The 14,377-nt window shown below is 42.6% G+C and overlaps 1 protein-coding gene across 1 annotated transcript in view; it reads right to left on the bottom strand.

The window, feature by feature from the left end:
- PTPRM (protein tyrosine phosphatase receptor type M) overlaps positions 1 to 14,377 on the bottom strand; it is a 763,379-nt gene that overhangs the window by 464,113 nt on the left and 284,889 nt on the right. The window contains exon 4 of the mRNA XM_057526667.1: positions 1,345 to 1,423. Within this exon, the coding sequence (XP_057382650.1) occupies positions 1,345 to 1,423 (79 nt within the window). The remainder of the gene's footprint in view (positions 1 to 1,344; positions 1,424 to 14,377) is intronic.

Below are 14,377 nucleotides of genomic sequence, written 5' to 3'. Positions count from 1 at the left end.
TCGCCAGTCTTGCTGACAGAATAAAAGGCCAAGCACCGTGCTACAAAAGTAACGTCTGCCTTAGTAATGAACAAGATGACTGCTGAGCTTGAACTTGGAGCACCAGGTAAAGATCTCAGAGAGGAGAACCCCTCTGGATGGAATCAGACAACAGTGTCATGACAGCCCATCAGATACCAACCACCCAGGCTTCTCTGTAACCACCACAGGGAGTGATCATGGTGCCAATCTCTCAATCCATGCAGTAAAAGCAGACACTCCTGCGTGTGTTGGTATTTCTAATATCAGTGTAGATATAACCATTCTCTCATGAATTTGGGTGGGGACCTTCAGCAGAGATCTAGAATCGTCTGAATGAGCCAATTTCTCTTTTATGCCAGGGATCCTAAAACATAAAGCAGGCTGCCATCCCTGGGATGGTCAAAGATTTAATGTCTGACAATATCAATTTGGGGCAAGGATATAGGGCAAATGAAACATCCGTGCATTGCTGGTGGGCATATAAACGGGTCAGACATTTTTCATAGCATCTAGTAAAACTAAAAATGTTTCTACCCTACCGCTCAGCAATTCTGCCTTGAAGAATACACCTCGCCCAAGCTCTCACACACTGCACACAGAGGCGCACACACACACGGATGTTCACGGCAACCGTGTTTGTCATAGAGGAAAACCGGGGTGGGGGGCACTAAACGTTCATAGAGGAATAGGAAAAAATAGAATGTAGTATATTCATATGATACAATCTCATGGATTGACCTAAATACAATGCTAAGTGGGGAAAAAAAGAATACCGAGTAATTTGTACAGTTCACTACCATTCATCAGAATTTACAAAAGGCAAACATGACTGTCTCACTTTTTATGAACATGTAGTGATTATGGGAAACTCAGTGCCCGTACACACACACACACACACACATGCACGCAGGCACATGCACATACACACATGCACACAGGCACACATGCAGACACACACGTGCACACACATATGCACATGCCCACACAAGCACACATGGCTGGTACACCTAAGCACACACACAGACACCCACATTTGCAGACTTTTGCTTGCTCAGCTCACAAAGCTCTATGCTGGGGTTGAATGTGGATGTTCCTTTAGTCCTTATTCCTGATTTTCACTTTAAAGACATTTAGATATGTACAATGACATCACACATGACACACATGTTTTTGAACTTCTGGGCTAGCACAGCACCACCCAGAGGCCCATCAGGGACTCTCTGAGTAGGACGACCTCCCCCAGGTTTTAGTGCCTTCTCTTATCCGTAACATAAATACACCCCCAACCACATCCCCGGATGATTAGAAGCTGAGGTAACTTACTACACGGGTGTCCTAACACCTTCACTTCATCAATGGCGAGGTAGCCTTGATGTCCAGAAGTTATGACTTCAAAAATCACCTGGAAAGTTAAGAAAGGTTTTCATTATTCACTCATTTTGTCAACTTTTACCAAACATTTCCTATATATAAGATATGTAGTTTCAACCATTCATTGATGTTTTCCAAAAATATTAATGGAATGCCCAATATCCACCAGTCAGTGTTCCAGGTTCTAAAACTACAAAAACAACTAAGACTCAAACCCAGTTTTCAGGGACGTGAACGGCGGTGGGTTAGACAGCACTGTACCTCAAGGACTCACCTCATAAAAGTGGGGCAGGGTACCATGGTTAAGAACTGATACGTGGAAGACAGAGGCTGAGTCATTTTCCAGAGGCGATAAGATTTAAATTGTTCTAAGATGACATATCTTCTGGTCAACTTCTTTGAGGAAACTCTAGCACCAGACTGAAACACGTGGGGCCCTAGGTTTTATACAACTAATATATACAATTAAAATTTTAAACGTATTATGAAAGAAGAGGACAGGATACTAGAAGAACATATGCCAGATGGCCTCCCATGAGGAGGTGGCGTTTGAGCTGATAGCTGAAGGTGAATGAGCTAACGGTGTGAAGAGGATAAGGCACCTTCCGGGGCATGTGCAAAGGCCCTGAGGTGGACATGACGGTGGCCATGAAGAGGAGAACTGCGATCTGCAGCTATAAAGGTCAGCTGTGACCCGGCTCGGAGATCCCAGGAAACACAGCCCATTAGTACTACAGAGAAGAGACTATACTAGCTGAAATTCAGCAGCAAATGGCAGAGTATCAGTTAGGAGGAGGGCGATATAAAAATCTCTGCAGTGGCAAAATCAAGAGGGCTTTACAACTGTTTGATCCTGGGAGAAGCAGGGCAACAGAAGCAGGGCAACACGCCCTGAGGTTCTCAGAATGACGTTTTTGAGATGGTGGAGGCACTTCAGAGAAACTGAGGCTAAAGGAGATAAAAGAACCAGTAACAAAATTATCAACGTTCTTAACATGATTGTCTAAAGGTGTCTGTTGTCAGGCTAGTGTTAGTGATAAAAGGTCCACATGACATTATTTTCACCTCCATTTCTACACAGCAGGAAACTGTGTCACCAGGGAGACCACGGCTGATGCAACACGAGGAGGGTAAGTCTAACACACAACCCAGCAATTACACCATTGGAGAAATGAACATTTTCATTCATACAAAAACCTGCATATGTCAATCCCTATACACAGTACTATATATACACTAGATAACTAATAAGGACCTACTGTATAGCACAGGGAACTCTACTCAGTACTCTGTAATGGCCTACATGGGAAAAGAATCTAAAAATGAGTGCATATCTATATATATATATATGTATCACTGATTCACTTTGCTGTACACCTGATACTAACACAACACTGTAAATCAACTATACTCCAATAAAAATTTTTTTTAAAAACCTGCACACGAATGTTTATAGAAGCTTTTATTTATGACAGCCAGAAACTGGAAACAGTCCAGATGCTGTTCAAATGGTAAATGATTAAACCGACAGTGGGACGTCCATAGTGTGGATACACGTGACTTGGATTAATCTCCAGAGAACGGTGCTGAGTGAAAAAGCCCATCATGAAAGATTACACGCTATTTGATTCCATTTACGTAGCATCATGTAATGTCAACATTTTAGAAATGGAGGACAGATGAGTGGTTGCCAGGGCTCAGGGATGGAGGGAGAAGGAACAGGAGGGAGATGGGTGTGGTCACGAAAGGACAACAGGAGCAATCCTTGTGATGCTGGAAGTGCTGGGGTCTTGACTGTGGTGATGGAGGCGCAAACCTACCCAGGTAATAAAATCGTACAGCTCATAGCGGCATCAGTCACAACAGCGCGGAAGGAACCCAAGTGTCCACTGATGGATAAGTGGATAAGCACAATGTGGTCTATACATACTATGGAATATTATTCAGTCTTAAGAAGGACAAAAAAAATTCTGACACATGCTATGATATGGATGAACCTGGAAAAAGTGACGCTCAGTGAAATAAGTCAGTCCTAGAAGGGCAAATACCCAGAGTAGTAAATTCACAGAGACAGAAAAGAGAATGGTGGTTGCCTGAGGCTGAGAAGTTATTGTTTGATGCGTGCAGAGTTTCAGTTTTACAAGACGAAAGAGTTCTGGAGGTGAAGGGTGGTGATGGTTCCACAAGATTATGAATGTATTTAATACCCCTGAACTGTGCACTTAAAAATGGTTAAGATGATACATTTTAAGTGATTTGTATTTTATCACAATAAAACAGTGAAAAAATTATATAGCAGTAAATACAGCCACATGCATACACAAGTACAAGTAAAACTGGGGAACTCTGAAAAAGCTCTAGATTTTAACAATGTCAATATCCTGCTTGTGACATTATACTTTAGGTTTGCCAAATGTTACCATCGGAAGAAACTGGGTGAAGTGTACATAGGAATCTGTATTATTTTTTACTACTGCATCTGACTCCACAATTATCCCCATAAAATTTTCAATTTAAAAAAAGTAATTATAAGTGACCATTTACTACACACATAATATGTTACATACCCTGGGCAGATATTACTCCACTGTCTTATTTATTATTTCACATGAAAATTCCTCAAGGATTCAATATTTCAAGAACAAAGAGATTTAGATACAAAGTAATGGTCCAAGAACATGAGATGAGTCTATGGCGGGTGTCACTTAAAAACCCAATCTTCCTGATTCCAAATATCGTGGCATTTTCACTACTGCCTGTTGCCTGAATGAACACTGCAACCAAAGGACTGCATTATTTATGTTTGTGCGATGGATACAAGCATGGAGAAAGCAATGAGCAGGACCCCCAATGGAAAAGCTCAGGGGGCTTCCCAGATAGAAGTCATCCCAGAAACACCTGCTATACTAGACGTCCCTGTGCCAGGATGCCGCCAAACTGAAATACGAAACACACAGGGGGAGGAGGGGCCCAGCAGGAGAACAGAAATGAAATGAAACTCGGTCCTGTTTAGGGGGTTAATATACATTTTTTTCACTGATAATACAGAGAAAGGAAGAGATGCACAGATATTCCTGCAATGGGATCTTGCTAGTTTCTCTCTCTACTGAAGACTGAGACAGGACAACTGAGGGGCAAAAAGCAGACGGACATTGAGAACAAGTGGAGGAAAAAGCCTTCCCAGGGCTCTCCAGACAGGGCTCCCGGGAAACGGCCATATCCTGCCTGGCAAGAGCAGCTACAGGCAGAGCAGGAACCGGCCAGATGCTCTGGTCTGAGTGGCCACAGCACAGACTGATGCCCAGCGCCACCAGTGGCCCAAGAACGCCATCACTCTGGCCATGAAAAGGTTACTTTGAAAGCCAAACCCAGAAGTTCATCCATCTTTCCTGCCTTCTTCCCTCCCTCTTATACATGCATTCATCCGGTTCACGTCTCCACCAAGCATCTCTCTACTCCAGGCACTTGGAGTCCATCATGAACGGAACAGATGAAGATCCCTTTCCTCAGCAGGTTTGTCCTTCTTCTTACCAAAAGTTATATTTTTTCCTTTATCAACTACAAGGGCTGAAGCTTCTCATAAAAATGGAATAATCCTCATTTTTAAAGGGATGCATTAACTCTTAGAATATAACGTACATATATAAAGCATGCTCATGTGGATCTGTTTTTAAAAGTTGACACGTGTAAATTTAATGCACCATATTTAATTTAATCCAACTCAAGGCCATGGCCCGACCATGGAAAAGGAGAGAGAAAGGAAGCGGGGTAAGGAATTAGACACTAGAAAAGCCAGGTTAAAACCTCTGAATCTGTTTTTTCATCCATCACATTAAGAGAACTTAGGACCCTCAAAAGTTTCATGCCCAAAGATTCTGAGCCTTATTGTCCAAATATTTATAGAATATTTACTACATGCTCTGGGGGGGAGGGCATCAAAAAATTAGACAACTTTATGAATTTAAGCTTTAGTTGGAGAAAAAATAAGGAACACAATGAAAGAACAGAAGGGAGACAAGAACAGCCAAATGACAGATGGGAACAGCATGGAGCTCGTAGGACCACACACACCTTCTCCTCCTCCTTACCTAACCAGCCAGGATGCCCGTGATACACCTAACACTACCTCCAGCCCAATTCTCAGCCTGCTAAGTGCAAATGCACAGATGCCTGAGCAGCACTTACCCAGCGTCTCAGCCAGGCTAGAGACACAGCGAGACTCAGCAAGAAGCCAATTCCCCAAATTCCCCAGCAAGATGGCTCGCCAGTGAGGCCACAACCAAAGAAGTGAACATAAGTTTACGCCTGAAACTTTGTTGCTCTCAGTCTTCCAGCTGGAACGCCAGGAAGCAAAGAAAGACAGTCTGATTACAGATACACTGGAGACCAATGGACTGGCCCTTTCCATTAACTGGAAACTTCTGAAGCAAACTTCTGAACTTGGCAGGTTCCAGCACTGACTTACAGCTAACTGCAGAGACAAAAAGAGGAAAACAATCTTTATAGATATGTTTACGGGTCTGTGTCTATACACCTGCACACAGATGCACAGACATGTAGATTTCTATGAAATATATAAATAAAAACTTAGTATGACACCTTAGGTTTTAAACAACAGAAGGTGCATAATTTGTTGCAAGTTTGAAGCAATCACTTCAATGTTTCTTTCCAAAAAACTGAAGCACGTTTTTTAAAAGGTCATTTTCCAGCTCTTTCTTAGAAGTTCATTTCAATTAAGGGACTTATGAGTACAAGTTTTGTTAGCTTTTTCATCAAGTTTATAATTTAGAATATAAATGTTTCAACACATACCACGACTATAAAGTGGGTATGATTTGCACTGAATGTTTGCTACTTTGAAGTAAATGTGATTAAATGAAGATATCTTAATTTAGGTGCTGTCGGACAATCACAGGTTGACGACTATCTTGATTTTACATACCACCTGACCATTAAGAAATCGACTTTGGGGGCTTCCCTGGTGGCGCAGTGGTTAAGAGTCTGCCCGCCAATGCAGGGGACACGGGTTCGAGCCCTGGTCTGGGAAGATCCCACATGCCGCGGAGCAATTAGGCCCGTGAGCCACAATTACTGAGCCTGCGCGTCTGGAGCCTGTGCTCCGCAACAAGAGAGGCCGCGATAGTGAGAGGCCCGCGCACCGCGATGAAGAGTGGCCCCCACTTGCCGCAACTAGAGAAAGCCCTCTCACAGAAACAAAGACCCAACACAGCCATAAATAAATAAATAAATAAATAATTTAAAAAAAAAAAGAAATCGACTTTGTTTTTTTTCTAACAAACAACAGGGTTAAAACATGCAGTTCAAAGGATGAGGCTTATCTTAAATAGGTTTCTTAAAAACAGATTTAAGCACCCCCTGAAAAGGTTTCCTTGTCGTGAACTCTTGCTGTCTGGCAAGTTTTCCATTTTGTACTATTTTCTAGCCAGTGCCCCTACCAAGAAAGTTTCAGAAGCAGAAATAGTTTTGTCTCTTTCTGTCAAATAAGGGACTACTCTATTGAAAGGACAGATATTGCTCTAGGGGAATTATAACACAGGGATGCAGAGCCCAGGGTGGGGATGGGGGTGGCAGTCACGGGGATGTCTAAAGATGCCTGCATCCAAGGACAAAAACATTGAGGTCACAGCAAACAGTAACATAAGGCCACCAACAGCACCACCGGAAAGAGAATAAAGAAAGGTGTGAAAATTGATTTAGGGATGTGGCCATGCTTATTTTTATCAAACAGGACAGAATATACTGAAAATCTACATTAGACGTGAGACTTGGATCTCCTGAGGGAAACACACCAAATCTTTTCTTTATAAAAAAAATGAATAATTCAAAACACATTTATTTATCATATACATCCATGTCCCAGGTACATTTTGTACATATTATCTAATTTTTCTCAGTCAACCATATGAGGTAGATAATATTAACTCCCCTTTAGGGATGAGTAGGCAGACTCAGTAAGGTTAAGGAATGTTTCCGAGGTCATGCAATCAGGGTATAATTCTAGGTCTATTTTACTTCCAAGTCTGGGCTTCTTTCATGTTACCTGACTGCCTAATCTAGCAGGTATGAGAGACTATATATGTAGAATACATAGACATATACATATGCACATACACACACAAATATATAATATATAACCATGCATACACACACATATGTATACATACACAAATATATATGACTTTTAATGCATAGATGTACATATGTTCTAAATTCTTTACTTCCAGATTGAACTAAGAAATGTAGTCATCATCTATTTGACCTAGAAATACAGATGCAAGGGACAGTTATATGACACAGTTTTAACAATGCCAGTTTTAAGACAAGGGTCAGCAAATGGGCCAAATCTGCCCCAACCTCTGTTTCTGTCTGGCCCACAAACTAAGGATGGTTTTTACAAGTTTTCACTGGTAGAAGGAAATCAAAAGAAGAAGAAGATTTTGTGATACATGAAAGGTATATGAAATTCAAATTTCCATGTCTGAAAATAAAGCTTTCTTGGAAGGCAGTCACGCTTATTCATTTATGGATTGTCTACAGCGACTCTCACACAATCACAGCACAGTGGAGTTGCTGCCACAGAGACCATCTGGCCCGAAAAGTCTGAAATATTTACTATCCAGCCTCCTGCTTTAAGAGGAAGCTTTCCTGCTTTGCTCACCAACAGGCTGCCATTACTCTAGGTAACAAGAAAGCACACATCAATAGCAGTAGCTCGTCTCAGCCAAAAACAATATGCTTTGCACTTCCTGGGGGAGCCTTGAACTCTAGCAATGACAGGGAGAAAGCCCTGTCCTGGCTTGATTTGTTTCAGCTCTAATATCCGGGTGGTGTTTTAAATGCCCACGTAGCATTGGAGTATCATTACCAATTTTTAAAAGCATAATTGCAATACACCAAAACAAAACCATAGACACGAATTACTTGATAGACCTCAAAACACTGTCTTAAAAATTAAATTAAAAAATGAAAGAAAATCCAGCTCATTTAGAAGGCAAATCCTCTATAAATAAGCTAAACTACTGAGAATTTATAACACTTTTGTATTCCAACCTGACTTTCAGATCTCATTCTGCACAATGTCCTTTGGCATTAGCTCGATTACAGCTAAATGTTTTTATTTGTTTTTACCAAACACATACATTTTTAGGAAAAATGCCTTTGCTCTCTAGCCTAATCTAAGCTATGATTATTTGAAAAGTTGAAAGCTTAAGTGGGGGATGGGTATGATGGAATCACAGAGCCAAACTACCGTATTCTGGAATAATTTTGTCGTCACACAGTATTTAATCTTACATCACTTTTTTTTTGGTGGGGGAAATTTAGCTTAACAGAAAATATAATGAATCCTCACTATTTGCTGATTCTGAATTTGTGAATTTGTCTACTCATTAATTTATTCAAAACCCCAAAATCAATACCTGCAAAGCATTCTTGGTCACTTGTGAACATCGACAGAGCGGCAAAGGTTGGAGTCGCCAGACACACACATCCCAGCAGAGGCCGGGCAAGGAGAAGCTCTGCCTTCCAGCTTCCCTTCTCCTGCCACTAACAAGTGTCCTTATCTTCGTCTAAATGTGTCACATTTTCACCTTTTTGTGCCTTTTATTGGCGATGCTGCTATTTAAGATGGCCCCCAGCGCAATGCTGAAACGGTGTCTGGTATCACCAAGTGCAAGAAGGCTGTGATATGTCTTACAGAGAAAACATGTGTGTTAAATAAGCTTCCTTCACGCCTAAGCCTAGCACTCTTGGCCGAGTTCACTGTTAAGAATCAATGATACACATTAAATAAGGCATCTTTACAGAAACACACACAAACCAAGGTTATGTGTTGATCAGTTGATGAAAGGCTTGTGACCACAGGCTCTCATCACGGGACTAATGCCCTATGTCCCCCAGAAGCAGCGGTCCAGTGTTTACTCATTTGGCGCTCAACGTGATGTTTAGAACAAAACTGTACTCGTGTGTTTGGATTCACACCGAGACCCACTTCTATCAAAGTTCTTGGTCATTGGAAGGACTCAATGCTCATTTTTGCTCTTGGTTCCCAGATATTACTGGCAGCCATGGGATGTAAAGACATGTAGACTACAGAGAATCCATATTCTTTCAACCGCTCAACAAATAACATCTCAGGAGACAAGACGGTGCAGCTCCACCATCTCTGGAGCCTTGGGGAAAAGCCACTGTCTTTCAGGTAGGAAGCAACTGGTTAAACCACTGACTAGTGCTGTTTTGTTTGCTCATGGAAATCCATCCTGGATCTGAGTCTGCCAAACGGGAGATGGGAAGAAGTTTAACACTGCAGCATCTCCGATGCTCCCTGCTTTAGTGAGGAGCAAAATTAGCTTTCCACGCTGCCACTTTTCTTGCCACGTATAAGCAAAGCAAAGGCGTTATCTCACCAACACAAACACTCCCCACAGAAGATGGGCTGGTGGAAACTGTCAGTCCCCTAGAACAAGGGGGATTCCATGGCATCTGTCTGTCCTCCCACAGAGAGCCTTGTAGTTCCTTTCTGGTTTTGGTTTAAATAAAAAGCTAAGGTGGGGCTTCCCTGGTGGCGCAGTGGTTGGGAGTCCGCCTGCCAATGCAGGGGACACGGGTTCGTGCCCCGGTCCGGGAAGATCCCACATGCCGCGGAGCAACTAAGCCCGTGAGTCACAACTACTGAGCCTGCGTGTCTGGAGCTTGTGCTCTGCAACGGGAGAGGCCGCGACAGTGAGAGGCCCGCGCACCGCGATGAAGAGTGGCCCACGCTCGCTGCAACCGGAGAAAGCCCTCGCACAGAAACGAAGACCCAACACAGCCAAAATAAATAAATAAATAAATTTATAAAAAAAAAAAAAAGCTAAGGTGGATCATATTCACAAAAACTGATTTTTTTTTATCCAAATAAGTTAAATAAAAAAACAAAAACATAGGAAAAGAAAAGTTTCTGTAATGATGAAGAGTCAAAGCAAAACCACAAACGATAGACCTTACCAAATCAGGAACAAAGTACTGAAACCTTTGTTTATATGCACATTTTTTTTTAGCATTGTTATTTTAGGCTGTGTTAGGTCTATGTTGCTACGTGCAGGCTTTCTCTAGTTACGGCAAGCAGGGGCTACTCTTCGTTGCATTGCACGGGCTGCTCATTGCCGTGGCTTCTCTTGTTGCGGAGCATGGGCTCTAGGTGCGTGGGCTTCAGTAGTTGTGGCTCAGGGGCTTAGTTGCTCTGGGGCATGTGGGATCTTCCAGGACCAGGGCTCGAATCCGTGTCCCCTGCATTGGCAGGCGGATTCTTAACCAGGAAGTCACCAGGGAAGTCCATGAACATGTTATCAAAGTAAAGTTAAAACCTACTTTCTCTCCGTTAAAGGCATTCAAAGGATAAGATTCACAATGAAGCTAATTATCAGTGCTTTGTCTTGCCATTTAGGACATTCTCAAATGATGTCATCTATTTTTTCTACCAATAAATGACACAACTTTCTTCACTTTTGTGTTTTCCCTTTCCCTTTTGAAAAGAAGTAGTGTTCTTTTCCAATCTTTTCTAATCATGGCTCAAATGCCCATTCTATAAAATGGGATATGTAAGAAAATTAAGGCAGAGGGAAAAAAATAGGAAAGTGATAAGGAAAAGTGCTCAGAAGCAAGAAGTGACAGACCACAGAGAAGTGGAAGATGTTCACCCAGAAGAAGGACTTGTCCTTGATCATCAAATAACAAATACAAACTGAGAAGGAAACCCAGAGACATGGTAAGCTTTTCAAAATAAATATATAAAATATTATCTTCGAAGATACGAAACTGTCACGTGACCCCCTCTGCTTCTTCCTAAATGCAGCTCCGAGTCTGTAGTAAAGTGACAGCCTCATATGTCCTCACTGATTTCTTAAAACTCATCTTTTTTTAAGCACAAAATGCAGAGGACAGGAGTACCTGCTTAGAATAGCTTTCCTGCTTGAGACAGGGTTCTATTTCACTGCCACATCTAATTCCCCGCGTCCTCCTAGAGGGACGAAGCAATTCGATTGTCTGTACTTGGTGCGAAGCAATTCAATGGTCACGCACTTGGAATAACGACCATAAGCTAAGGAATTTATGGCGTCAGGGAATGTTTTCTTTTTCCATCAGTACATATCAGGATTTCCCAAGGTGCTCCAGGGAATACTGGACTCGAGAGGCTCTGCTAAAGCCAAACGGGTGTGCACGCTCCAGCCAGGCACCTGCACCTGCCATGTGTCACCCGGGGAGATGCAGAAACGCTCCCGGGCTCTGAAAGGCCTGGCAGTACAGAATGTGTTCTACTTCGCTTAAATCAGTGCTTCTTCCCATTTGGTTGACCAGTGCCTTTTAACCTTCCTTGGAACACAGTTTGGAAAACACTCACCCATGCAGATCTTAAACACTGTCTCTGGGCAGCAAATGCCTGCCGAGCTGCTGCCGCTCAGCGTGGCTTACGTGACCTTCTAATAAAATAAGTGGGCTGAAGGCCGGTCCAGCGAAGAAAGCGAGGCTGCCGTGCAGGAGTCCAGGTGGGAGTGTGATAGGAAGGGGTGGGAAAGATCAAGTATCTCCGATTCCCTCACCCCTCATCCACCAGGAAAGATGGCAGACGGGTAAAGGGTAAATCTTGGCTTAGCCTCCCCGAAGTGCTGGCCCCTTGATAAGCTCAGTGCACAGAGAATTGAGAGCACGGATCCACGCCTCCTTTCCTGCCAGGCCCTTCGATGCAACCAGAAGGCCAGTATCTTCCCTGACTTTACCTTCCCATCCCTCTTGTCACTGCCCACAGCCTGGCATAACACCTTTATTGAGGGGCCAGGGGGAGGGATTTCAAGGCCACCTGTGCATTTTTTCCTTTTCAAAGCAACCATTTGTATGAAAGATCACTGCCCTCCTGGCCTCCAACAGGACTCAGAATCACTATCTCCAAAAGCAGGGAGAAAGGCAGTGAGTGTGGGGTTCCAGGGGCGTCTCTGGGTGCAGGTGGGGTTAAGAACCCAGAAGAATCCATCAGAGGCCTCGGAAACTTGCAGGTGGATAAGAGGAGAGAGGAGGGGAGAAGAAACAGAATCAAAGTGAAATATTTTTTTAATCAGCACAGTAAAGTAAAAGGGTGCTTGTGAGAGGAAAATGCTATTCTTAAAAGGGCAAAAGGCAGTGTCTAAGTCAAAGGAAGCAGGTGTTACAGCCCAGGTGCCCTGGTGAAAGCAGGTAGCCCGCACTTATGCTGCCACCCAGCAGAGGGGCAGGTTCTACGTCACAGCAGTTAGAACAAACACTAATTAAGTAATTAAATACATGTTAATCACCAGATACTTGACAATTTATGTGTTAATGAACAGTAATTAACCTGCAATTAGCTGTATTCCATGCAGATTACCGTTGTGATGTGTACTGGTAGAATATTATTTTCCCATAAATTGGGAAAGCTCCATAAAGTGGCAAGAACACTTTACTCTGCTAAGAACCATTTTGAAACTCTACACATGCTAATCTAGGTCATGTTAGCAGAAAGGTTATAAAAACAAAGAGATGCCCAAGAGAACCCACTATGTTTATCCAAAGTACATAGTGCAGTGGTGTTTGGTTGCACCAAAAACCTCCCCAAATCCAACAATTTACAAGACTCAGACTCTGACCAAGATGAGAATCAACTCAGTATCTTGCAGCCAAAGATGAGGGAGAAATGGACATTCTTGACAAAAGCATGGGAGGATCAGGAACAGGACAGACAGAAGGAACCCAGCCCAGCACCCCCGTTCCCGGTTCCCCGCCCCCCCAGAGCACCTGCTCCCCAAGTGTAGGCAGAGTGCCCAGAGCACCACGATAGCAGTTCCAGGGCTAACATGCTAGAATGTTCTGGAGGGAAAGCCCTTGGTTCATCCCGTTTCATCCACTGTTTCACTGAAGGATTTGTTCCCAGAACCCTTTTTCATTGCATACCTTCTGCCATCGCACCAAACATACTGAAGGAGTGACTTAGCAGGAGAAAGCACTCAACTATTACCTGCTTCCCTTTTTTCTGTTTTCCACAAATCTGAATCTCCATAAACTATCACCATTTATTGAGAGGCCAGCACATCCAAAATGTGTTCTTCCATTCATCTTCACACCCTGCCCTGTCTTTATATTTAGTCCCGTAATTAGGAAGCCTCAGTAAATTTAAGCTGCCCAAGCTTATAAGTAAACAGGGCTCATATTCAAATCCAGTTCTGTCTGATGCAAAGCATATGTTCTTTTACTACAGTATGATGCCGCTCATTTACAAGCAATATTGTAATATGAAATCTTTTAAGACTTAATTCATCAATCTTAATTCATTAGATCAAAACTACTTTACAAAGTGTGAAAAGCATCTTATAAAGTACTATATGAATATAAAATATTTTAATATACTAGTATTTCAAGCATGTGTTCACTTTACATTAATTTTTTAGATCTCTGTCATGTATCTTGCAGCCTAAATACTAATGGGATGTCTGGGGGAAGCAGAGTCGCTGTGTTATCACCTCCTTTAAATGTCCATGTCCTATTATCTTGTCCTCAGCTTTTGGTCCCAGAAACAGCCTATCTGTATACTAAGAATGCATCATTTGGATACTGACTTTTATGAACTATGTCCATAAAAGAAAATGTCACAGGCATGCACGTACACGTGATACCAGAAAAATAATTTTGTGTATTTTGCAATTAGAAATATAATAGTCACCTAAAGCAGAAGCACATCCTCAGGCTAGCACAAAACTCCTGATGGAGAAATCTGTCTGGGAAATTGATTTAAAAGCAGATGGCTCCTGCATAAGTCAGGTTTTTACGAACATCACTATATGACAGCCGTTTTCTTAGTAAGGGTGTGCTCGCCCCACGGCTGCAGCGGGGAAGCCCCCATCCAGGGCAGTGCTGCCTGAACACGGACAACTGATTTTTCCAGCTTTTTTTCTGATCACCTCCAGTTCAGCTGACATCTTGC

Source organism: Balaenoptera acutorostrata, chromosome 13 (assembly GCF_949987535.1).
Source record: "Balaenoptera acutorostrata chromosome 13, mBalAcu1.1, whole genome shotgun sequence".
Classification (NCBI taxonomy): Eukaryota; Metazoa; Chordata; class Mammalia; order Artiodactyla; family Balaenopteridae; genus Balaenoptera; species Balaenoptera acutorostrata.
This window is presented reverse-complemented; position numbering and strand designations above follow the sequence as displayed.